At 39.3% G+C, this 27,335-nt stretch overlaps 1 protein-coding gene across 1 annotated transcript; it reads right to left on the reverse strand.

The window, feature by feature from the left end:
• Positions 1-4,659: 4,659 nt before the first annotated feature.
• On the reverse strand, positions 4,660-27,127 carry VPS39 (VPS39 subunit of HOPS complex). Its single transcript, XM_066321249.1, has 25 exons — positions 26,902-27,127; positions 25,071-25,136; positions 23,782-23,846; positions 23,157-23,199; positions 22,096-22,190; positions 20,793-20,891; positions 20,027-20,119; positions 18,357-18,540; positions 17,708-17,828; positions 17,230-17,350; positions 16,329-16,458; positions 14,991-15,133; positions 14,014-14,157; positions 13,326-13,467; positions 12,987-13,073; positions 11,059-11,132; positions 10,357-10,455; positions 9,969-10,086; positions 9,358-9,486; positions 8,759-8,861; positions 7,778-7,823; positions 7,285-7,434; positions 6,993-7,127; positions 6,346-6,437; positions 4,660-5,097 (listed from the first exon to the last, which is right to left on the reverse strand). Exons 1-25 carry the CDS (start codon positions 26,972-26,974, stop codon positions 5,022-5,024), a joined length of 2,628 nt encoding a protein of 875 aa, XP_066177346.1. The 5' UTR covers positions 26,975-27,127; the 3' UTR covers positions 4,660-5,021.
• Between the last annotated feature and the right edge of the window lie 208 nt (positions 27,128-27,335).

Here is a 27,335-nt window from a genome sequence, read left to right on the forward strand (position 1 = left end):
CCGCGACATCTAAATCCCCAATCATGTACCACTATGGCCATTTAAAATCCTTTTCAGAGCTTCAGCACAACCTACCAGTATTTTTAAATAGAAAAAGTTTCACATCTTACAATCCTGAAGTAAAGCAAAATATGTCACTGACTGTAGCTGTTCAGAGCAGTTTGAGGGAGGCCAGAGCAGAGTTCGGGCTGCCATAAGGTGCCTCAATTCCCGACCACATCTCCCCTCTCAGCAGCCTGCAAAACTCTCCCCTTTTCCCTCATTTCCATGTAATACAGTCTTAATTCTTCCACCAAAGGTTCTCAAAAATCTTTACAAGAGACAGGAGAGATCTTTTTAAGAGTCTATCACACCGTAAAAAATAATTAAGTAGTGAAGGAAATAGTTTACCAAAAGGAATTAGCTGATTAGCAGCTGGTGACACTTGTCTTACTGGAGCTTTTTATCAAAGAGCTGAAATTTATAAACTGGAATTGCAGACGAAGTACCAAACTTCAGTGTTAAAACAATTAAAGTGACAGAAAATGTATAAAAGCCGGTAATGCAGCATGTCATTAGCTCCGTGCAAACATGAGAATGTGACACATTCTCAGCAAGGTCCCATTCATTAATCATTTCCTGTCATTAGCGTCAGTCACCAGACTAGAATTTAAGAAAATTAATAAAAGCATAAGCACTGACATTTCAAACACAAACAAGTCAGCACTAGATGGTGAATTCACAGAACGAAGAGTCAACACAGGCAAATACAACTCCATTGTGAAACAGCCAGCAACTGCTGTAAAGCCCTCGTGTCCTACTAAATGGCACAGCAGACACTGGGCTGGAAAAGCTGTTTCTTTACTTTTCTACTCACCATTGCACTGATAGTGAAGGACTGCAGCACCACTCCTATGAAAAAAGGCTGAGAGAGCTGGGGCTGTTCAGACTGGCTAAGAGAAGGCTCCAGGGAGATCTCACAGCAGCCTTCCAGTATTTAAAGTGGGCTTTTAAAGTTGGAAAGTGACTTTTTACACTACCAGTAGTGACAGCACAAGTGGGAATGGTTTTAAAGAGGTAAGACAGATTGGGTATTAGGAAAAAACTCTTCACTTTGGAAACGGTGAGGCACTGGAACACGTTGCCCAGAGCAGTTGTGGATGCCTCATCCCTAGAAGTGTTCAACACCAGGTTGGGGCCCAGGGGGGTTGAATCTAGAGTATCTTTAGGGTTCCTTTCAACCCAAACCATTCTATGACTATCGTATTAGGTTTTATTTATCTTCAGAAAGATTGTATAACCTCAAGTGTTCTTTTTTTAAAAAAAATCTAGTAGTTTGACTATAAATTACAGGAAAATTGAGGTGGCCTCACAGTACCATAGCATGGAGAAATCATTTATTCTAGTTTATTACAGGCAGTGTATAAAGCCTGTGTGCCAAATCACACATTAATTTGGCTTACCTGCCTTCTGACCCTCTCCTCTCCCAGTGAAATTTCACTCACGTTTACAGATTTTCACTTGAATCTCTCAAGAAAAGCGTATGTTCTAAAAAAGCTTTCAGTTTAAGAATTGCTTCAGAGTCAACAACAGATCACCCATTAGCAGTGTCTGTGTGCAGTTTTAGCCATCTACAGACACTATTGTCAGCAAACTTAATATCCAAAGATAAACTACTTGGTTTTGTTATTTCCCAGCAGACTAAGAAAACAAGCAAGCACAATGGCATCAAAAGATGAGGCAAAGAAAGCCTCCCGCCTGGTAATATTTCTTCTGCTTGGATTAGCATGCCCATAGGGGTAAAGGTAGATGTGTATCTCCACTGTAGTTTTGGGGTTTTGTTTGTCAGAAAGCATTAAAATACATCATCACCAACTAAATTATATATTATTTAAAATGTGTGTAGGTATCACGAGAGATCCCTTTTGATCCCATTAGCAGCACTAGGAGGAGAGGTGAGATGCAGTATAAAACGAGATTAAAATTTGAAAGAATGTAATCAAGGATAGGATTTGATTTGTGTTTGTTGGAGATTTTTTTAGTTTTCTCCAGAAACACCAATATACTTAGTTGTTTATTAGTCAGTGACTTGGATGAAGGAGCAGATGCCTCTTCAGCAAGTTCACTGATGACACAAAGCTGAGAGGAGTGGCTGATACCCCAGCGGGCCGTGCAGCCCTTCAGAAGGCCCTTGACAGGCTGGAGAGATGGGCAGGTAAGAACTGTCTGAAATCCAACATAGGCAAATGCAGGGTCCTGCACCTGGGGAAGAATGACCCGAGGCACCAGCACAGGCTGAGGGCCGACCTGCTTGAGCAGGGAGTTTGCACTGAATGACCCACTGTGGATCCTCTCAACCTGACCCCTTCTGTGGTTCTGTGAGCATGGAGACAAAAGATTTCCTCTGTGCTGGCGCTTCCCGTGGCTGTAGAATGGGAAAACAGAGGATCTATATTCTACTTCCAACACCAGACTGCTCTATGACCTACAGCCCAAGCAAGTGCTAACCTGTGAATCTAAACATTTCCTGATTTGGTTACAGAGAGCTCAACATCTCTCCCCAGCACAAAATAGCATATCACCACTCAAAAAAAAAAAAAAATTGTCAGTAATTTTAGTGTTCTCTAGTAAGTACATATTTAATGGTATAATGGTGTAAGATTTGCAAAAACATTATTCAAAGATAATACAAAAGTAGTTTTAGTAGGATTTTGAGAACATTCACAAGTATGTATAAACTTATAGATTTAAAAACCTACATTGAGAATTGATGACATGGCCACTCTTAATTTACACATACTAAAGCAAGAGGGATACTGATATATTGCATTTGGTCTGGCTTTCAGGAGAAAAGGAGGTCTAATATACAAATAAAAAAAAAATCAATTCAGTGAAACTTAACTGCACAGTGACTGAAACACACACTGGTTCACAATATTTATTACAACCTATTGCTTTAGATAAACCTGCTGTATGGTTAGTAAACCCAAAGCACATTATATGAACCAAAAAAAAATTAAAAAAAAAAAAAAAAGTACAGCACAAACCACATCTCTGTAAAAGGTATGCAGTGGAGATGAACAGAGGCACAATTTTAGTCTTGTAAGTAAGAGCACAATGAAGATCCTGGTAACAGATAATGAAGGCAAACAAAAATCATACTACCAGTACTAACACAAGATAAGTAAAAATCAGAGTAGCATTGTTATATCTGTATACAAAGAATGCAGGGTCTTTTTAAATACCCTCTCTTCATTCTCTACGATCTGTAAACACAACTCTCCCAAACCATCTTCCCTCAGTACCTGAATTTATATATAAAGACCTATACAGAATGTGCAAATCTACTGTAAGTATTTTTAGGCTCTCTCCTTCAAACAGAAGAAATACAGGTTTAAGAACATTAACACCACAGATTCCCTCTATCCAGCCTCTGCAGAAAGACTTCAGTAGCAATACTGCCCAAGACATCCAAGCAAAATGCTGGACTAAGAAATCCAGAAGAATGCATTAACAATAAATACAAACACATATGGAACAAGGAAAAAACAATTGCTTTGCAAAAGGAAACTATTAACACTGGCAAATGAAAGTGAATTAGGACTCATCAGATCTGTTCCTATCTCTCAGCAGATCTGTTCCTAAAAACACTCACATGATTTAAGTAAACCTGTGATGTTAACTGAGGTTCAACTACACTTTAGGCAGGCAAGATTTATTCATCAGCTTGTTCTTTAAGATATTTCCTAGTTACATGTCATGCTCCATACTACTTAATAAATTAAGTATTTATTTGTAGGTATTACTAGGCCAGGATGTTGGGAGTCAAACATCCACTCTGTTGGGTTACTTGCTACTGCTGCTTTTTCATTACCACCCCACAGATTCTTTCTGCAACAAACATTTTGTCCCTCATACCAATCTGCTACTGATTAATGTTTCTGAAAAAATAAGTTAGACAAAAATATTACAGTCTAGAGCGAGTATGGTACAATTTAGTTCTTGTGTTAAGATTTCTGGCCCAAGAGTAATTTATAAACAGTACCAGCCGGAGGAGAATGCAGTTCTAGAGCATTTAAAATACACAGATGTTGAAACAGTCTGGATTTTACTTCATGTTGGAAAGTGAACCAGAGACTAAAGAATTTATATACAAAAGTCTCAAGCATAGCTCAGAAGCTCAAGCAGTAACTAGAGTTCACTCCTTCCAGAAATTGCTTTACAGGGTGTTCTTTGCTTTTTCCTTTGAGTGCAGATGTAAACTTCTTCAAATAGTCTCCAAGGTTCCACTCACTCAAAGAGTGAACATAGTCAGTGCAAACAACACAGAAGTTAATTCAATTCATAGCTCTCAAACTAAAACAAAAAGGGGAAAAAAAGCTTCTTAGTGGTAGCTACCATTTGTCTGACTGTCTTCTGTGAAACTACTTACCAGAAGCTCAGGCAAAAACACTGAATATCAATCAAGAGTCCACTGGCCAGCACTTTAAACCATTTCTGTTGCTGAGATAAAAGTTACATTTCCTACATCTAGAAACAGACACAGAACACCCCTCTATGACAAACCCCAAGATCACCCCCAAATGGTGATCTCCATGCAACGCTGATACGGCTGCAGAGACTTTCGGGGAATTTTCTTTTTTTGAATAAATACTTACATACAAGGCCAAATCACTACACTGCCACCCTAAGAAAGTACATTTTATTGTAAAACTTGATTTGTGGTGAACGTCCAACAGTTGTCTAATGGTTCATTTGCAAGGCTGGAGTGTATTACAAAACGCACTAGAAAAATCAGTTTCTATTCTTCATCTTTGGACTGAGAGGTTCAGTGTAGTTGCCAGCACTCTAACAACATAGCTAGAGTCATTTTCTAGTAAATCAATATTGCTGGGTAGGTACAGTCAGTCCACAGATACAAATAACTTCTACCCAGTGTAAGAGAACCTAGCAACAAGCTGCAAAAATCTCAGACACATCAACTTCTTTCGTCATCAGTACTGAATTTCGTATGAATGTTGGGATTATTGACCATGACAAGGTCAGGTGTCCAGTGTGTTGACTTCTTTGGAGCAGAAATAATGCACGACTATTGCATTAGGGTATCGAGCAAATGCACTGTAAAGAAAACAAAACACAAACATCAGCTGTCAAGACTAACAGTTTCCCGTATTCAACCAAGAGCATCCAAGTTGGGCAGAATCAGAGAGACACATGATAATGACACTTTCTTAAACTATAGCCTGAACATATTGAAGAGAAAACAGACAAAAGAATTCTAAGAGGTTTGTTTGGAGGTTTTTTAAATCTATTTTCATTTCTATAGGCACACTTTACTTGGAAGTCACTGGTAATAAATTAAAGGCTGGGGACATTCTTGCCCTTCAAAGTCTTGATGAATTTAACATCACTAGAAAAATTCTATACAACCAAAACAATACTGCATATGCAAATTTAAATTCTGATGCTACATGCTGCATGTTAAAGAGTAAAAAATTTAATATGCGTAGCAATATTTAGACTGATGTTTATTAAAATGTTTTGGGAAAAGAACCTTTCCCTATCATTGTTAATGCTACTGATATCTCAGAAGGGCTCACATCAAGAAGAAAAGTCTACTAAGAAGAAAATGCTAAGTCATGTACCATTTCCATTCAGTTGAAATACAAAACCATGTGCAAATAAAATTTGCATTCTATATTAGCACAAAATTAGCTACTAGGAATGGTAGAAGAAAAGTTCACAAATACACAGAATATTCTGAGTTGGAAGGGACCCACAAGGGTAAGAGTCCAACTCTTAAGTAAATGGCCAGTACACTGACTGAACCCACAAGCCTGGTGTTATCAGCACCATGTTCTAACCAACTGAATTCATCTCAGGGTCATTGGCATCCAAATCAAGCAAATAAGTTCTACTTTGAACATTCTATTGCCTGTAGGCTACAAAACATAAATCAGTCAGGGAACCATAAAGCAATCAACTACACATGTTTCTTAGCTTAAAATTCTTTGCATCATCTTCCTTAGTTAAGGTTCTTAGGCAGTGTTCTTAAATTTTTCAAAACTCATTATGAGAACTGATTTTATACTTTCTAGAGTTATGAAGTAAGAACTCTTGGGAGTTTCTGAAGGGGTTTTATACTCCTTTGTTGAAAGGGGGATTAAACTCTTGCAGCAAATTTCACTGACCAAAGTTTTAAAGCATTCCTAACCGTCCAACTAATGAATGTAATTAGTAACTCAAACACTCTTAAAATGGCTCCCTCACACTGCTCTTCTCTCTGGCTATATATACATTCAGTTTTCCAACATTCTTAATTTAAGTGTACCAGATTAATATTTAATTAATACCCAGCTCTCTCACCTGTTACCTATCTTCTTTTTGCAAACAGTGCACACCTTCTCCTCTGTAATAATGCACTTTACTTGCTGATGCAAGATCCGCTCCTCCTGGACCTAAAGAAGGATAAAAAACCCAAGCTGCTCACAAAGCAATGCCATGCCTTGGTCTGATGAAACTGCAAACCATCACAAAGTTTAACTGTCAGCGGCTCTATCTACAATACCAAGTTGTGCAGCACAGAAGAAGCAGGTCTGTGGAGCAGACCAAGTGCTATTGAACACCCAAAGCCCACATTATATGAATTGCAGGGTTTTACTTTCACCTTGGTCCACAGCTTAAGCCATTCAACCACTAAAGGGGTGTTAAGGTGAACAGTTGAACTGTTTCCTGTAGTTCACTTCATTTGAAAGAAATCAAGTCCAAGCTGAGATGATTCTGCAGTGCACACCACAACACAGTGAGCAAAGACAAACATCTCATCCAAACTAAAATGAATGTACACACCATCTCCTGCAAAAAGGACGTTCAAGCTACATGGTTCCCATTTAATTTCAGGTGCATTACAGCACCATCTAGAGGACACCCATCCCCTATAAGAAACAGTAAATTTCAATATTGAATGTATTTTAAAACATTATTACAATAAATAACACGTGGTGGATGCTTACCCTCAGAAATTCTGCATGGAGAAGATTCTTGAGCACTTGATTAAATCTTTTTTTCTGAGCATTTTCTTCAAGTACTTTCTCTAAGAAGATGCGAATCTCACTAATCTGTGTATTTGCTGGGAGTAGGTTTATTGCCTGGAACAAAGTTAGAAAAAGTTAAAAAGGAATAGAGACCAAAATACAGTAAAAATTGATACACTTAGATTGACACAATCCATTCACTTGCCTACTCCAGTATCCTCTGTAATCCCCTGCCAACGGCACCAACTGAGTACCTGCAGGTCTGACTTACCTTAGTGGTATCCAGTTTGCTGTGGTGCAGTTCCAAAACCTGCAGAGCAGCTTGCAGATTGGCTTGGGGCTCCAGCACCTCCATCTTGATTGGTCCCAAGCAATGAACACTGGGTGGGGAGAGATACATGCGGAGCAGGGACAGATACACCTGTAGCACACAAAAGGGAAGCTCTAGAACTGCTGCACATATCCACAACTGACAGTGCTGGTAAAACCCAGCAGTGGTACTAAATTGTACCCATGCCATACAAAATTCTGAATTGCTCGTTTAAACAGCTCTTAATATGGGCTCAAATCCAATGATACAGTAACATTCCTAACAACAAAAAACAAATCACTATCATCTAGTAATTCCTAAAGTCCAAGAGATTATACATAGGTTCCCATACACTACACAAACCCTGAAAAAGTCTATAGAGAGCAAGAAGTTTCAGGTCTCTAACAAGGTATGAATTGCCTTTTACTTCCTTACTGAACAAGAAGCTACTTACATCTTTGTTGCCATCTTTGTTTCTGTCATAATGTTTATGGCAGTAGCTAGAAGAATCAACAGAGAAGAATCAAGTCAAATACAGAAACAGTCATGGTACCCAAAGAATCAGTTTACAGAAATTAACATTTAAATGCTCTGAATACTGAAGTCATCTAAGTTGGGTGACCGTACATCTGATGCAGATCAATTCATGAAACTGCACAGCAGGATACACCACAATGCTGAGAGACGCAAAGTTTTCTGCAATTCTCCCAATTCCAGTCAACTTAAAAAGCTTTAATGGAGAAGCCAAATTTAATTTAGCTGTATAAGAAAAAAAGGGGTGGAAGGGAGATATCTCCAATCAACACATCACAGCATAAAAACCTATGTGTAGATATATCTAATTAGTGTATCTGAATCACAAAAAGCAGCTGTTCATTAGTGTACACTGCATACCAGGGCTGAATGCCCTCAAACAAGCATTTGCTGAAAAGAGCTTTAAAAGTAATCATGTTGAACAGACCCCAGTGTTCAGATATACCTGCCAGTGTTGGGCAATTCTATTTTTACCTGAGTACTTCTGATTCACTCAGGAGGTTTGCTGGCACAAAACACATAGAAAAATGCTGTATCTTTAGTAAAGAGGATTTTTTTTAATGTGGGCTAGTGAACATCTCTCCAAACAGAAAGGAAGCAAAACAATACACAAGATCAAACTAGGGACAGGTGGAATAACTCATTGATGATGGTCATACTGCTCTAAAGCACAATGACAGAAGAGCATGAAAAGGCAAACCTCAAGCAGAAAGCAGCAGCATCTGTAATAAACAGACATCCAGAACAGCTTTAAGGTCAAAAAATGTGAAAATCCAAAGATCCTGAAGACTCACAGTGTTCATGTTCTACGTACAACAAAATTTCATTACACGTCCTATCCATACAGAAGTCAACAAAATAAGTCTTGCAAAAATATAAAATAAAATAAAGAAATCCTTACTTTTCAGCCATGTTGGTGTCCTTCAAAATATGAACATAAATAAACAGAGCTTGCTCATGCTTCCCCATACGACCCAAGAGCAGAGCACGTTCCTCTAGGAGACCTAGTAATAGCATGAAGAATTAAATCAATAGCTAAACAGAGAAATGACAGAATTAGTGACCAGACTAACAGAATAATTATTAATCTGTGCTCCAGCTACAGTTTAGGTTTCACTGACACTGTAAGTTGACATTTCACACTAATCTCAGAAACCTTTCATGAATTCCTAAGTAACCTTAACAAACAACAACCTTCAGATTTATTGAGTAATTCAGGCTCACCAAAAAGTTAGGCTAAATAGCTGGAATATGCCACAAAGTCTTAGGGCAAGAGTTACAGGAATCCTGCAGAAACTGGTAAACCCAACTGTGCCAGCTAAAGCAGAGTTTACTATGCACACTAATAGCCTGCAACTAGAGATGGAGTCATCTTCTGTATTTCTCGTTACCGTGATTCTATGATAAGTGAGGAAGTTTTGCTGTATAATGCAGTAAGCTAGGGTTTAATTAACAATGCAATAAGCTAGGGTTTAATTAACCTATGGAAACAGAACTCACCATCAAAGGGGAAGTCACTAATAAGTCGACTAGGTTCATACCAGCTAGACTTCTCCAGAAAAAGCAGCAGCTTTTTCCGGTAATCCCCCAAGTCTCCTCCTTCCTCCCCAGCAGGCACCGGAGCTCTATCTATATAAAAGTAAACAACATAAGTTAAATTATTACAACTATTTCACCGCACTAGTGAACAGAAGAAGATAAATTAATCATTATGAAGAAGAACTAAATGGTGATAGAACTGTTACATGGGTTGGCATGCTCATGTGCCTGCAAAATTAACTTCAACTCCTAAAAACACATCAAGTGGCTGGTTAAAGCAATACTTAAGTTATTCAAAACCCTTCCCTACCCTTAACATGCAGAAGTCAAGGAGCAGGAGCTGCCATTCCACTTAATTATGAACAAAGTGTTGCTTGATCCCTTAAGATCTCTCCAGAGGGAATAAACTAGACTACCCTACAAACCCACAACTTCTGTTTTCCAGTTCCCTCCCTCACTTAGGTATCTTACGCTGGATGTCAACAAGGAGGGCTTACAACAGTATGGAATATGAAGGCTCCCCTGTGCTGTCCCATACCCCTGGCCCTCCCACCAGAGAAGTTTGAACAGACCTGCAGGGAAAGAACTGAGATATTCTTTCATTAAGCCCTGTACTTTCTCACAGTACAGCTGGATCAGGCAGTTGTGAAAGTCCGCACCGGTTTCTTCCCAGACATGAATGATGTGTTCCTGCAAATACATGTTAAGGCTCAGCTGTAGACACTTCCTCCAGGAAATAATACTTTATAAGCAACAATTCCATGCATCGTTTACCAAACTTGACTTCAAGATTTCATGTATTTTAATTATGTTTTCTTAGCACAACTTACAGCAGAGCTAGCACTCTGTGAGACAGCATCAGGCTCCAACTCCTAAGCCTGCATCTTGTATGTAACATTCATACAAGATACAAGTTTTTGAACTGAAGGTAAAACACACTAGTAGAGATTGAGTTCTTACCAGGTAAGGAATAGCCAAGCTTTTAAAATTCTCTATCAAGAAACTGAGCACTTTGTCTCGTGGCAAAGCTTCTACTTCAGGGAGGTCTTCTGTAAATATCTGTTAAATAAAAATTTATTCAGACTGGTGATTTTCTTTTTTTCTAATGCCACACTATATTATTCTGTGAGGCTTTTTCTGTGGACACACATATCATAGTGTGTCCAAAGAGTAAGCACAAGTAGTATTAAAAAAAATCTGAGCAGCTTATTCAGGCACTGAGAAGTTATTTCACATCTGAAAAGATTTATAAACATCCCCACTTTTGCCCCAGTGAACATTCTTCGCTTACATAGCCCAGCACCTCCCAAATACAGGGAGTCAATTTTATAAGCAAATCAACATTTGACACTTAAATAGTCAATTAGGCTCTTGTGCAAAAGTGCGGCACCAGTAACATGAAATGTTGTATCAAAGGTTCCTAGCTATGTATTATAATATAAGGTGTTCCAAGAATGGAAAAGTGTAAGAAAAAGTGAGAGTGTTTTCACACTCACCCTGCTTTATCTACTGCTAACATTAGCACCAGTACTGAATACAGAAAACACAAATTAGGTATTTAATTTGATTTAGCATTAATAAGCTTCTTACAATGAGTTACCCCAACTCCATATAATGCACTAAGAATGTCAATAACAGGGTACCTCTTTCAACCACACTTACCTTCAGTCCATCTTCAGGAAAATCTCTTAGCACCCAGACAGAGTAGGAAAATACCAAGTGCAAGTTCTCTGTGCCTGGAATGTAAAAAGCAACAATTCTCAATGTTAAAATCATAAATATCTATCTATTCACAACACAAGCAGATGCTTTCAGAGGCAGCAAAGCTTAATTTACATGAAGAATTCAATTGTTGCTAAAGTCAAGCAAATTACTCATTCCAAAGCTACAATTTCAGTGCTTCACAAACATGATTTCAAACAGAAACAAAAATGAACTCAAATACTGTCACCAAATGTAAAGAATTCAGCCCCAAACCAAGTTTAGTTGTCTTAATCACATTCCAAAAGTCTTTCCTTTTAACTTGTTTTTATTAGGGTAAAGAAAAGTGAAATTTTCATTGTGTAACTTCCTTCAGTCCACTTCTAGCCTGTCAATCTAATGACTTGTACAGCAAATGGTCAAATACTTTATAACAAGTAGTAAAGCATAGTACTGAAGTAACTGGCATAGAAACTACATGACAGGTAACTACTTCTCAGCTTTTAGCAAAATGTAGGACTTGCCCCTTTAAAAAGAACACTATAGTTTGGACAATCTGGTTCACAATACTAATAAAACATGTTAGGAAAACATGACTTTCCTCTCACCCTCCTTCTCAGAATCACTGAGGCATTCACTGCCCAAGCAACATAACACAATTATACAAGAAATATAAACTTAAAGCAACTCTATAAAAAGGCTTTGTTTGCTTTCCTCCACCCCACAATATTTAAAACAAGCAGCATCTTCATCTAGCAGAACTTAAAAAATTTTAAAAAAAATTCAGATGATGTGCACTGAAGTAAAACGATTGAAACAGTTCCCAGAACAGCCAATCTCAAAGTTCCAGTAACAAAAGTGTGACTTGGCAAATGGCAATAAATTTGTGGGTCCGAATTTTACTGAACTCTATTAACTTCCAGAATTTGCAGGAAGAGAGAAAATTTTAAAAAAAGACAAGACAAGTCATGGAATAAGTTCTCATGTAAAACAGAGAGTGTAACTCCTTATAAAGAAGTGTGACATTAATTAGAATAGCTCCCTGCTGAAACACTGATCAAGTTGCCTTTGCTGAAATCCCAAGCAAATCAAACACGAACTTAAAACCTACTCAAAACAGTGAAAATGTCAGGAGCAGAGGAGGAGCTCATTAAATAACATTCATCTGCATGGGCATTCACACAGGCCACAGGCAGGGAATTTCTGAACTTCCTCAGCAACAAATCCTTAATTTAAACATGAGCTATGATAGGAAAAGGTTCTGCCTAACACTACTTTAAAAGATAAAAAGAATAATGCAACATAGAAAATTATCCACCACACCAGTAAATATATAATTTTCCTGTGCACTGATCAATTGTATTGTTGATGGCCAATCACACAATTAATATTTGCTTTGATGCATTAAACAAGTGCTTACTGTATTGACACAAGGCAAGTATTAAATACTCATCAGAAATACATACTTAATGACTTAAAAGACCACAGCTACGAGGCTGGAGGAATCTGTAATTACTTGAGAACTACCAAAGAATATTTCATTAAATGCCCAAAAACTGATATAAAAGAGTCAACTAAAGATGATTTTCTACTTCACTCAGAATGATATATCATCACTGGAAGAAAATTCCAATTACTATGGCCCATTTTCTCGCAGTGGGTGTTTTAGTCAGAAATAAGGAATGTTTTCCAATAAGATATTTAAGTTTCAACAAAACTTAAATCCCTGGAGCTAATACTTGAAGGCTGTATTATGCAAGAAACCAAACAAGACAAGAAGGGTACCCTTTCAGCTTGATAGACTCCAGAAAGCTGCCAAACAGTAGAATAACCACCAAGCCAAACATGAATAAAAACCTCACAAAGATACTGCTCTTTTTCACACTCACCCAAATGCTGCAGATATTGCACTGTCCTCTCATGACCCTTCAAAGGTGAGTTAGCTTTCTTTGACTGATCCACCAGTACCTGTAATGCTTTCAAAACAAAAGGAGTTATTTCCTTTATAGCTGCCAGTTCCAACATGAAGCACATTTTTCCTGTTACGCTACTGAAGACAAAACAAAGTTTTGTTTTGAACATATTGACCAAATTTTAACAGGAACAGATTTAATCACAAGATAAGTGATTTAACAGCCTCTTCAGAATACTGCCTGCTCACTGAAGTCAAAACACAATACAAAGAACACATGCTTCTATTCCTTCTCCTCTCCCAACCTTATACTTACCTTTCTCATGCAGACCTTTTTTCTCATACAGTATTATCAGCTCACTATATTTGTGTGCCTTCTTTAGCACATGCTCACTCTCCTCAATATGGCAGTGGTTGTTCTCCAGACGCAGCAGTGGTGCCACCAGTGCTACATTTGTCTGCAAGCAAAAAGGGAGCACTTAAACTTCACTGCAAGTGCACCTTCTAAGTGTATAGTACAAAACCTAAGTTGGAAGTGAGGGCAGGGGAGGAAGGAAGCCTCACAGCATAAGAAAAATAAGAAATGAAAGTTTAACATCTTACAGTAAGGAGGACAGAAAGAAAACAACATATCAAAGCCACTCCCCTTCAACAACAGAGGTCAGGCTTTGAAAAACATTGTTAACAGTCAAGATCACACTTTCCTGTGTTTAACAGTGTAAGGCAATAAAAGCATTCATTAGACCTTCAAAAATACACAGCCACAGCCACTTTCTTTTGACAGAGGCAGCAACCAGGAACAGACACATTTGCCTCGCTCCCTCAAACTGCTTCCTGACCAGTGAGGAAACTAAGTAATGCTAAGATTTTACACATTCTTTTTAGATCAAAGACAGACAGTCGTGTGAGAATTTCTGAAGTAGCTCCTTATTCTCCATCTTAAATATTTCTGAAATTCCAGTAGAGCTCACATGGCAAAGCCCCTAGATCAGACAGAAACTCACATGCAGGTAACACTTTAACAGGGTGGTATCAATGATTTGCAGCAGCTTCTTTTTGGATTTGATCGTGGGTGTTCCTTCCATGAGAGGTGAGGTACTGGACTGATGATCAGAATCATTTAGCTTCTTCACTAGCTGACTCCTTTTCTGCAGGACATCAAATGAAATTTTAACAGGAAAATGCCACAGATTTCTACATCTCACCTCAGCATATATAACCCGCCAACTACGAAGATTAAATTAAGCCAATTTAATAACTTGCTTTAATCGTTTCCCAAAGAATTTTACTGTCACTAACTATTCAACACAAACTTTACAACCATATTCAGGTGTATACATTTGTTTTGCCTAATTATAGTTTTGCAAAATGCCCAGAGTCTTGAGAAAATTTTAAGAAGGAAATTCTGTTAACCTGAACAGACATTTTAGAGAAGTCAGAAAACATTTAAAACATTTGGAAAACAACTTAGGTTTTGCACTACTAGGTATAAAACCTATCCTCCTTCAGGCACAACCTTCCTTTTACTCTAGTAAGGATGGCAATCAAACAATTCAGGTTCCAGTTACAACAAAATAAAAAGGGCAGAAACTTACAATGCCCATTATTTCCCATTCCACCTTTTACTGCATACCCTCAAACTATCTCCAGGACAGAGTGCCCTTAATAATAATAAGAATCATTGAACAAAAACAAAAAAATTAAGTGCTCAAGTTCTCTTCAGAAGGACACTAGAAATAAAATACTGGACTTGTATTCAGATCCAATCCATAGGGAAATTCCTTCCAGTCACACATGAAGTTTTCCACTTCCCCTGCTCATTCAGGAGCTGCTGCCGTATTTTTCAGCCATGAAGACAGCCCATTAAGGCTAGCATGACAGAGCTGGACTAGGCATACTGCTTCCTGCACATCGAAGTTAACCAACAAAGCACGCTAGAACTGAATAACCCTGCTCTAAAACCAGGTAGAGGAGCACTCACTTGAGTTAGGTAGTCTATCAGAGCTAAATGTGCCTTCTCCAGCTCTGCCCCAGAGAGCCCTGGCAGGGGGTTGGGATACTGCAGCTGTTTCCTGTAATCTGTGGGCAGGAGGTCAGGATACAGACCCATCACATGAGTGGGATCTATGCAAAAAATAACTGGTATTAGTAACCATTCATATTATTTTTGTTAACTTAGAGCAAGATTATCTTTCTAACAGAGCAGTCTGTAGTCTACCTGTACATTCCCAAGATTCCAGAGCCTTAAAAAATTTTTCTCATTACAGAAAACAAGCTATAACAATGCAAAAGAAGCAACAGTAAAACATGTTTCAAAGTCCAAGCACAGGAACTTCCAACCTGTGCACTTGGCACACTGGGGAAGACAAGCCATTATTACAATCTTACTGCCCTTCTTGCAGAATCCTAGCACTAACCACTCTGACAGTAAGACAGGATTTCTAGGAACAAGCAATTTTTTTAAGAGATTTACCGTGCTTTTGAAACAAGAACTAAATAGTACCATCTGTAACTAACACACATCTGTTTTCACAGAGTTTAAGCAAATTCAAAATTACTACCCTCTAATTCAAGCTCAAAATACTTTGAGTTCTCAGTCCTTGTCTTAACTGTAGTTTTCCAAGGTAAAATTTATGTGTCATGAAAATAAGTCATTTAAATAATGTTTAAATGCACATGAAAATTCTGTCACGAGTAAAAAGAATCTCCGTCTTAAGCACTATTCTACAGTACTGTTCAGTCTTCAAGTATTCTTCCAACAGCCCTAGTATGACTCAGAGGAACAGCATCAGAGACTACTGTGGCTTCCAAAAGCACAGAAAAGTTTCCTGGTTTCAGCATCTTGGCTAAACCAAGAGTTAAGGATCCTTATCTGAGTCCAGTGATTTTGCAAATGAAGCTGTAGCTTGGAATAAAAAAATAAGGACCAAGTAGGCTTTTAGCAGCTGCTGAAGCATTCAATTTCAAAGGGTCTCTGCACACGCTGCGCATGCTTTAAAATACCCTAGAATACAAAAATATTCTATAAAAAGGGCAAACTCCTGATTTAACTTAATTTACTAAATGTAGTTAATTATTTAATTGCACTTAATTGTGTAGTTAATTAAGTTATTAAGTAATTAATCACCAGCTCCACTGAAAAAAATACTAAATAGCTGCCCAGCCTGTCTGCTGTTCACAGGGGACTGATCAGCACAAGACAGCACTGTTTTAAACGAAAACATAACAGAAAACAAACAAAAAAACCATATACAATAGCCAGTGACCTTGATTTCATTCCTTGTAAGTTAAGTGATTCAATGCCAATCTAAGCATTTACCTGTACCAAGCTTGGCAAAAACTTGCATGGATTCATCAAAACGCTTCTGGCAGAAAAGGTTGAAGGCAAAGAGGTTCTTTATGTGGTGAATTTGTTGTCGCTTCTCACTATCGGAATCATCTTTCATTTCCTGCATACGTACAAATTAACAAACATTAAAAACTTTCAGGCCTCATATATGAGAGAGAAACACCCTAGAGAATTAACAGGATCATGATCCTGTGGAGAGAGTAGAAAGAAAAAAGAGACTCAAAGTGAACCCTGATGGTGCCTGTCTATGCTTATTGTGTCACTGAGATAACCTGGAAGGTCTGAAGCTACCTCTGGTTACTTGTATACCTGCTCCATCACAGCAAATGTCTCTTCACTCATTTGCCTTTTCAAATTTTTTTTTCAAGTCAGCATTCAAAATGCAATTAAGGGGAGTTTCTAGAAACCAAAAAAACCTAACACAGTATGAACAATATAATTAAAGATACTTCATCAGTATCTCTAACAAATTATTGTTTCAGAAGTAATATTACCCAAAAAAGGTCATGTGACAAAACTCAAAACTCCAGACTACACTGTTTACAAGCAGTCTGAAGACTCTGAAGTCCTACTGACCTCAAAATGTAAAAGAAGGTAACCAATTAAACAGCTGAGAGAGAGACTCTCTCATTTGCAAGATGATTTCCCAAAATCTAAATCACAACAGATCAATATAGAATAGAGGCAGCACAAAACTAAAACGTCAGTTAAAAAAGGCCTAGAGTTTACCAGTTTGTGCAAAGTGGACAGTTGGGAGGTTACACTGAGTGACTGATTAGTGGACTCACTACAGTTAAGCAGATGGCAAACATCCTTTTGTGTACTTCTGCACAATTGCATCCACTGCAAACTCAAGTTTTTGAGTACTTACTGCCAACTGCAAAGCCAGCTCAAACTGTTTGTCCTGCAGAAGCTGCTGGATCTGTGTGGCTATGGACACTGGAATGAGCCTCCAAACAAAGTGATTACTTGCCACATATATAATGTTTGTGCTGTAAACAAGACAAAAAAATGTGAATTAAGTTTCAATGCTCAGAAAGAAGAAATATCCTATCTTAAACGAAACCCAGTCCAATAATACAAACATGGATCAATCCAAGAGCAAATGGAGCATTATTGCAAAACAGAAGGAAGACTGAATCTCCAGTGTCACAAATTCTTAATGACCCTCAACTCTATCCTTTCCTCCTCAAGGTATGGCCTCCACCAATCTTCACAAAAAACCCCACAGATTGCTTCAATGCTCCATCTTAACGTGAGAGTTAGAAAAGCTGCTCTTCTTCCAGTTTTTCAGAGTGCTACATACAGCCAGCTAGCCTGAAAATAGTGAAAATGCGTTGTATCAATACCCTCCAGAGGTGATGAAGCGTGGCCTCTGCAGCTCGATGCTCTGCACCAGCAGCCGGGGTTCAAAAGTGCGGATCTCCACGTACCTTGGCAGAACAGCAATGATGTAGGGAGGCTGGTGCTCTGTTCAGGAAACAAGTGAAAAATTTAAGTTGATTGTTCTCAGGCATTCCTCGAAACAAGCTGTGACTTAAGGATACTCTTCAATTTTTCGTCCCCTTGAAATGTGCACCTTTTTCATATTCAAAATAAAACTCAGTGCCTAACAGAGACATCAATTTGCTAACAGACTTCTACCAAGCCTTTTGCTCATCCTCTCATCCTTCTCCATAAGGAAATTCTGAATCACTCAGGTGCCCAGAACTACAGTGCTCTAACACACTACCTTCCATTTCAGACCTTGCCCTTTATAAAAGATATGGAATACACCTTTTTATGAGGAGAGAGGCCCATAGACCAAAAGCAAAGAAGGCTAACAAGGAAAAATAAACACATGAAACCTTCCCCAGAGTGCAACTTAGAATTCTGTAGAAACTGTCACAGTCCACATCCAGCTGGCTTCAAAATACTGCAAACATAATGATTTTATCACATACACTTGAGTTAAAAATTAAATTTAAATAAAACCATTAACAAACTGCTACTTCTCACCCATGGCTATAGGAATATCTGTCCAATTCAAGGCACATTTCTGAGTACAGACTCCTTCTTCATTAAGCACAACTGTTAGATCATCTTGGCCAACTGCAACTTTTCCATCTGCTACAGGAGCTACCAATGGTTCCAGTTGCTTCCCTGTGGGAAACAGTTCTTTGATGGATCCTTTTCCATCCACCTAGGATAATAAAGAACATTAAAAAAAATTAAAGTGTTTTGCAAAACAATCTTTTCTTCAAAGCTGCATAAGACTAAAGCAAAATCCTGCAGAGTGTTCTTGCTGTCCAGGCTAATCACTAAAAGGACAAGTGCAAATTTAAAGAGAATCAATAAAAGTTTCTGCATATCATAATTTATCCTGTTTATACATTGTTCTGAAATTAAAAACAAAAAATTTACTTTTATGTCTGAAATTATGATAGTAGCTGAGCTCGTCATTCACACCAGTTTATAAAATGTGTAATAGCACAGCAGCAAAATCAGCTGAAGTGTCCAAACACTCCATTTAGGCCAAAACTTTTAACACTGTTTTATTTTGGCATGAGCGAGCACTGCCACATTAAAAAAAACCTAAATAAAAGCCTAGAAACCTCCATGGCCATTTTTCCCTGCCCTAACCACTCATTATTTTGGCCACATGCTGTAGTGGGAACTGAACCCACAGAAAAAAATTGCTGCTCGGTGAGCTGATATAACAATCAAAACAGAGAATCCTTCTTCAGCTCCAGCCACACATTCCTGCTGCTTACCTTGAATTACAGGTCAAGCATTTTATAAATCAGCAGCTAGCCACCAGAAATCAACTCCATAAAAACATGTCTACTTTTCCTGCCTATTTAATGAAATGAAGCTATTCAAGGACAGGTTATTCAGGCACCAGAGCCAACCCACAGTAAACACCTGGACAGTTGGTCTCCACCCTGGTGGCTTGAGCAGCTGCACAACTACTCCTATCACTAGAATGGCAGTAATCAACATTTAGGAGAGCACTGCAGAAAGGCATCCTTTCTTTTGTGAGCAGCATCAGTTTCAAGTGACTGTAAAAAATATGTGTGGTTTTCCTTTTGACTACAGATCAGTGTTGCCACCCATGTATGTACATTTACATGTGTGGTGCACCTCATCTTCATCTTATTTTCCTATAATACCTACAGAAGCCAATTGTAAAGGCAGAATTAGAGCCATAAATTAAGTCTAAGTGGAAACTGTAATATTAAATTAACACTAAGCTCAGAGGCTTTTAAACAATTACAGTTCAGCTAGAGAATGAAAAATGAAAGAATGGTTAAGCTTCACTGTATGCCAGATGAGTTATTTTTGGTCTCTTTGTCCTTTTAGAGCTAATCTTATTTTTTAATACATTAAATAAAATGCAAACTGAGGTTACACAGACTGTTGCCAAAACAAAATATATCTTCTCCAATTCCTTTTTGCTGCAGGAGCTGCAAACACTGGTCTCAGCAGCAACACACAGAAGATCATTTCCTGGCAAAATACCAGTTTAGAAGGACAGGCATAGACTGCCCTTTCCAAAACCACAAATAGCAGGAGTAGCAGATGCTGTTTCTTATAAATCTGTTAGCTAAGTTCCTGAGCATGGGAGCAGCCTCCACAGTGTCTACTGATACCAAATCTTAAAACACTATTACCCAGCCTTGTCTTACCCGTATCAGGTAATAGTCCCTCTTGAAGCCTACACAGATGGAGTTTTCACACCAGGCCATAGACTTGGGTACATCAGGTACACTGAAGTCCCCCTGTGGAAAACAGGTTAAACTGGTTGTTATGAATGAAAAGCAAAAGTCAAATGTGGTAACACAGAGTGTAACAGGCTGCTCTCTTGTGGCCACCTTATTCCCCACCACCTCTGCCCAATATCTACTGCTCTAGGAAAACCAGTATTCAGCAAAAAGCTAGATTCATGCACAGCAAAGAGGTGTGCTCTGAGTTAGCTGATAATTTTCTAGTAGAGCACTGTAGATGAAAAAGCCTCTACCAATTCCAATTAGTATTTTTTTCCTCATGCAACAACTGCAGCTCTCTACACTTGTCAGTAACTATCTTCTGACTTTAAAGACATGCTTGAAAAACTTTGAGTAGAAGTGGTGCACCTACTTCCATAATGCTTTTGTAAGGTATGCATGATAATACATTTCACTGACTTAAAAGTCAAGTACTTAGAAGTGTACTACAACCAGGACATTAAAATATAGGATACAGCCCTTAAGAAACTGTTTTAATGCCATTAACTGTGATTTCAAACATGCATTTTTGCTTCTACTTGCTGTTTCATTGTTAAATCTCTGCAGAACCAACCGTCAATGTTTTGAAAATCAGCAGTGCCTTCTGAGTAACAGGACTGCATGGCAAGCACTAAAGAGCAATTACCCTCCCTGCTGACATCCTGGCTACAGAAAGAACACAACTCACCTGTAGTTCATGGAACTCTCTGTCCTTCCAGAAATAAAGCTGTAGCTTCTTACGCACCGCCACACACATCCTCAGCACCTCTTCCCCTGTATCTGATTGCTGTGAAAACAGACAGGCCTAACTCACAGGCACTCACTGAGAGGCAAGTAAGGTAAGAGAAGGCTAAAAAAAGCCTCTGCTAGAAGCAAAGCTGTCCACTGAAGAGCAGCTTTGTTCATCCATGCCAGAAGGGCGTTCCCTAAAAAAGGAAGCACGGGAGGCGGAGGAAGGAGGTGGGGAAGGTGGCAGGATATTTAAAAATGAACTTTGACAGGGATTGTGACATCAAGGAAATCTAAGAAAATAAAAGAGCATACACACACACAAACAGAAGATAAGTACAGAGCCATCAGTCCAACCCTGATACTAGGATAAATAGCTGGAACTCTATGCAATATAGGAGAGGTGAGGAAATGGAATAACACATAGAATGTGTTATACTAACAGATAAAACTATTAATAATCTAATATTCTAACCTATTGAAAAGGTTTCTTGACAAGAAATACTAGGAAAGCTAAGTGCCTGGACACACAAATAAAAACCACTTTAAATGACCAGATGTAAAAGTGCTTTGTAAGACATTAGTTTTCATGTCTAGAAAACCCTGAGTACTTCCCAGAAAATATTTAACATTAAGCTCTCATTGGACAAAAAGCTAAAAAATGATGAAGAGCACTAAAGCATCTCTTCTGATTATGACAAAGGTGTCTGAACGGCATGGGCAGGCAGAGAAACTCACTTGAATAGAAATCACTTAATGAACGAGATCATAGGAACAGAGACCTGCTACACCTTACAGAACCATTTTTGGGCTTGAATCTACCACAGCTGCTCTAGGACTCCTTGGGTCAATAAATAGAAAAAAAAAAAAAAAAAGTAAAAAAACCCAGAGACAGAATTGCTTGCAGAAGAAAACCACAATGAGCTAGTACACAGGCAACGCAAGGAGAGGAAATGGCTTTCATATTAAGGGGACCTATTAAAAAAGAAGAATCAAAGTTTATATAGGACAAAAATGCTTTGAAGTCCTGTATCAAAAGCTACAATCAAAACAGGCACAGGAAAATACCTTGTGAAGCAGAGTAAGAAATATAATTAAAAACTGTTGCCTTAAGCAAATGCAGTAGGTACTAATTTTAAGAAGAATATCCATGAAATTTTCATCTAACACAAAATAACAAGCCTATTCTATACCGTAACACGAAAAAGGAATCCTTATTACAAACAGTAAGGACGTCTGTGCAGCAGTATTCCTCCCCTTACCTGGAGATCACAAGTGAAGAGAGATGCACCTTTTGCCTTGGAAATTGTGGTGATTTGTTGAAATGTCAACAGGTCATGGACGTAAATGTTATTTTCTGTTTCAAACAGAATTCCAATTATTATTTAATACATGCGGAATAATTTTTAATTCAAACAAGCTACTGTACTTTATGTTTATAGAAAAAAAACTTGTAAAACTAAGAGCTGCAAGAAAGGCAAAGAAGTGTTTTCCCAAAAATTGAAAAAATGCTAAGGCACATACAAATTCAATAAATGCAGAAAAGAAGATTAACACCAGCATTGGTAAAAACTATAGGAAGGTACCGAGAACATGTGCTAACCAGGCAGGGGAAGGCAGAGTGGAAGGGACAGCAAGCAGGCCAGACTAGAGCAAGTTCAAGATGGAAGACTGCAGGAACAAAGACCATTTTGAACTGGCTCCTGAATTTAGTGAAAGTGTAGGGTACTATGGTCAAATTTTTGTACACATGAGGAGGCAAGCAGCAGAAATCTACACGTGCTGGAGCTGGAAGAGCCAGGACTTGGAGATCATAAAGAAGGGAGGAGTAACATAAGCAAAAAAAAAGACATTAGAAGTTTATAAGTTAGTTAAAAGAAAGTTAGCCAGAGCCAAGCAAACCTAAAACTTCCACAAGACAACAAAAGATCACAACTGCATATAAAATAAGTTTGGTAAGACATCACCAGTAAATTCGATACAAGCAGATTTGGTCAGAAGTTTGGTTCCTATCATACAGTGCACACATATACATATGCAAGCATACATACATGCGCATACAGGTGCCAATACACACTGTATTTTACTTTAAAGCATGCCTATACTTCTTCCTAATCATAAATCAGCATTAACCCTCCGTTCTCCAAGCTGGCAAAGCTGATTCTCCATCTATGCTACTTAATACTTCCTCTGCAAAATGCAAAGCTAAGTTCTACACAATGACTTCTCAACAACCAGACTTTTGTGCAGGTGTGTGGAAAGGGTGCCAAAGTCAGACATCGAGAAAAGCTCTTTAAATCTTAAAGCACTTTTCTTCACTTACCTAATAGACTGACCAAAATTTTAAATTGAGAAACAACATGGATCTGAAAGGGAGAAGGCTGTTAGTGACTCCATTCATAACCTACAACTCTGAACAGGGCTTGAGTATAGGTAGTCTAAGCAAGCCTCAAAATCATGAGAACAGCAAGGCAGTTTTCCATGCACCACCTTCCTTCAGCTATTGCAACTCTTTTCAGTTACACTCACTTTTCACAAGCTGGCACATAGCATTTGCAACCTAAGCTGGTAGAAAAAGCTATAACATTGGTATGCTACTAGTACAAAAATGCTTTTGAAGCATACAGAGTACTGCATCCTGAAAGAGGATGCATAATCTTTAAGGTGTTTTTCCTAGAATCAATATAATGACTGAGCACAAATTCTCAGAAAAAAAAAAAAAAAAAAAAAAAAGGCAGCAAGACTGGCAGTTACTTTTTTAGCAACCAAACCAAGCTTACTCCTGTTATGGGAGGAGCGGGCAAAAATATCTGGCTATTACACGTCCAAGAAAATCTATAGCTTTGGGAAATTTTTTTGTTAAGCACAGCAGACACTGCAGATGTACACTTGGTATTTCATTTATTGGCTGAAAACTGTCCCCACATCAAGAAGATGGTATTTCCTACCTGTTGAATCTTCTTTGAGAAGTTCTTGTTGGATTTCTCTAGTGTCACTTCAAACCTATTGCAACCTATCAGAAGGACAGAAGAAGACTGAAGTTGCTCATGGCTGTATATATTACACTAAGTAAATTACAAATAATTATGAAAGCAAACTTGGACACTTAACACTGGAAGAACGACACTTCAACATATCTGTGCTTTCATCACAACTAAATGCATCAGAGGGTCTTCCACACAGTCATGAAAATGTAAATTACACTTCATGTACCCAGCTGAGAGCCTCAACAGTAGTTACATTTCTGCCTTGCCTAAGTTTTACATTATAAGCATAATATTTAAGTAATTTGAAAACCAGAGATACAAAGATACCCATAAAGATATTATCCACACTAATCAAATATCAGCAACTTAAACTGCTAAGGCGCACATCATTGCAAAATAGACAAGGAATAAACACTACAGCACAAAGGTTTAAAAGGAGTTTTAGGGAGAAAGACTTACAGACACTTTCTGATGACATAACCTCTCCTGGCATTGATGCAAAAAAGGGGGAGAAATTTACCATGTGAGATAAAGACACTAGCAACTCAAGACTAGCATGTTCCAGTTGGACAGAAAACCTACAAGTTTCAGAAAAATCAAGCTGAATTCAGTCTCTAGAATCCAATTAGCTATAAATTAATATCTTTCCAAGAGCTAAACTTTGAAACTTACATTTGGTGTTTACTTTCCTGTGCCATGCTACAAAATATCACTGCTTTCAATAACATCAGTTTCTACATAATAGCAGGCAAAGTGGAATACAGACCTCTTTAGTGAAAATCGATTTTAACTAAACCAAAAATAGAATAGTTCTATTTGTGGAAGTCCTAGAATAGACTATGAGCAATTAGGACTGTCAAATAGGCAGGGAAAGAGTAAATACCTGACAAAACTAGTTAGTATTTATCCCTCTTCCCCATCCATGATGCTCATGGAACCACTGAATGTATTTGCTCTCTCACTAATCCAGTCTGTCATTAAAAGATGACACATATCAAAACTCTGGCAACTCACACACTGCACTGCTTCTACACACATTTGTACCGTATTCATAAAAATTACAGTCACTTTCTAAAAATTTAAACAGAGAGAAAACTGAAATAAAGCATACTTTACATACATTAAATCCTAGACAGGAAAAATTCAGCAATTAATCACACTTGTGTTAAAATGACTACAACCTCTAAAAGTGCAGGAAATAAAAAAAAAAAACAATCAACTTTTTTGTGCCATTCTTAAAATCAACTTACCTACATCTTTCTTGATCCTGTAAAGCAGAAGATGCCCTTGTTTGGTACCAACAAGGAGCCATTCCTCTACAAAGACAGAAGAAAAAGACTAATTAGTTCAACAAATACTGCCCTTCACAGCTGTGCTGGGCTTGGCTGGGGTAGAGTTAATTTTCTTCACAGTGCCCATTATGGGGCTATGACAGACTTATCAGAATCCTTGGAAACTTGCTTCGAACACCAAAAAGGACTTTCTCTAGTGACTACACAGGTCTCCTATCATCTCTCCAGTGGAAGTGCACAGAAGTAGCTTTAACTCTCAGGAGAGGACAGCCCAAGATCAGGCAGTAAAACAGAATAGAGAGCTGAGCCATCACATTCCACTGGTTCATACGATAGTAAAGAAGCAAACCAGTGAAGAAGCAATAAACTATTCTTCAGACATTATTATCTCTCAGAGAGGAACAGTGCTACATAATGGGAAGTACTGTTGGAAAGAGAAACAAATTTACATGGGTTTGATTGTTAGTTTTTTTAGGTCAAGTTTCTAAAACGTCTCTCTGAAATAGTCAGCTATGGCTGGAAGGACAGTGGCAGTTTTGCTTAGGTGACATTTGGATTGGTGGACAACCAAGAATCATTCGAGATTTATGGAAAAGGGCCTTTATATACACACTCTCCATGGCACAGTTTCACTCTTCCTCTTTACAGCATTTACACCTACAAAAAGCATAGAACCTTTAAAGGCTTGTTAATTATGACTGAATTTCTTCCTCACTGAATATCATATAAGAAAGCAGCATACAAGAATATTTCCTTCAACATCTAGTAATTCCTCATCATAAAGAAATTTGCATTTTAATAAAATCTTATTTCCTGCAAGACCTTTCTTCTACCACTTGGTAGAAACATTGTAGAGACAGAGTTACACATCTTTTTTGCAAAACCATACTGCTGCTGCTAAGTCTGTATCTTAAGGCTTTTTTTCCTAGTTCAGCTAAATAAATGCTTTCAAAGAGAGAAAAAGAAAAAAGCTGCAAAGAAGGAATAATCTTCACATTCTCTCCAATATGTAACTCCATCATAAACAATCCATGTATAACAGGAGCATTATCATTCAGGATATAAATCTTAAAATAACTTCTTAAAACAATTAATCTGGGTCACAATTCCATAGTGCGTGGAGCTTTTTTAATTGCTGATTTTGCATGATGGCAGTACATCTGATGGCACCTGCTCACAGCTTTGAAAAGCCTTATCAAGCCTAATCATAAGGACAGCTGGTGCAGTCACCTGACCAAAACCTCGACTCTCAAGTATGCACAAAAATATAACCCACAATTATGTACCACTAATACGTGCAAAACATATTTTAAATCTAAGACTTCAACATACCACCGGCCCTCCAAATTAAGTCAAAACACAAGGAATGTTTTTTTAGCAAGAAATTAGGCAGCCCAGGGTTACAGTCCCGGGAGTCCCGCAGCCTCTCCCACAGCCAGGGCAGGGCAGGGCAGCGGGGCCCGCCACCGCCGGCGCCCCCGGGAGCGGAGCTCGGCACCGCCGGGACCCGGGGAGAGGCTCCCGGCACGCCCGGCCCGGCCCGGGGGCGGCAGGCCGCGGCCGCTCAGGGTGCCACCGGCCGGGGCTGCGCCCCCAGCCCGCCGCAGGGCCGAGCCGGGCAGGGCAGGGCCGAGCCGGGCCGGGCAGGACAGGGCCGGGCAGGGCAGGGCAGGGCCGGGCAGGGCCGAGCCGGGCCGGGCAGGGCAGGACGGCCGCGGCAGCCGCACGAACGCCGCCCGGGACGGGAGAGCGGAGCGGGTCGGGCTGCGGCGCGGCCCCTCCGGCTCACCCCAGGCCGCCAGGCAGTCGATCTGCAGCGGCAGCTTCTCCAGGATCGGCACATGCTCGAAGGCGTCGTGCATGGCGGCGGCTCCTCCGGCCCCGGCTGCCGCAGCGCCCGGCCCAGGCAGAGGCGGCACCGGCGGGGCGGGGGAACGGCCCCGACGGGAACGGCCCCGACGGAAGCGCCCCCGCGCCCACGGCTCCCGCCCCTTCCGGCACCGCTTCCGCACCGCGGCTCCGCCCGCCGCTCCCCGCCCCGCCGCTCCCCGCCCCGCCGACTAGAGTGGGCTGGAAATGTCTGCGGCTGTTCCGCCAGGAGCGGCGCCCGGTCCCAGCCGCACTGGGCTCCGCGCCGGCATCTAACAGCCCGCCGCGGGGGCTCGGAACAGCACTGAAGGGACCTTGGCATAAACCGTGTTCATCTTCATAGAGCCCGAAAAG

The sequence above is a fragment of the Sylvia atricapilla genome, chromosome 6 (genome assembly GCF_009819655.1).
Source record: "Sylvia atricapilla isolate bSylAtr1 chromosome 6, bSylAtr1.pri, whole genome shotgun sequence".
Classification (NCBI taxonomy): domain Eukaryota; kingdom Metazoa; phylum Chordata; class Aves; order Passeriformes; family Sylviidae; genus Sylvia; species Sylvia atricapilla.

Bases quoted from the DNA above. Each gene is read 5' to 3' on its own strand.
- VPS39 (XM_066321249.1), bottom strand. From the start codon at position 26,974: ATGCACGACGCCTTCGAGCATGTGCCGATCCTGGAGAAGCTGCCGCTG. The intron at 18,541-20,026 runs GTAAGACAAGGC...TTATTATCCTAG, and splicing joins GGGACTATTACCTGATACGG to GTGGATGGAAAAGGATCCAT. The intron at 7,128-7,284 runs GTAAGTCAGACC...ACTTTGTTCCAG, and splicing joins GCAAACTGGATACCACTAAG to GCAATAAACCTACTCCCAGC.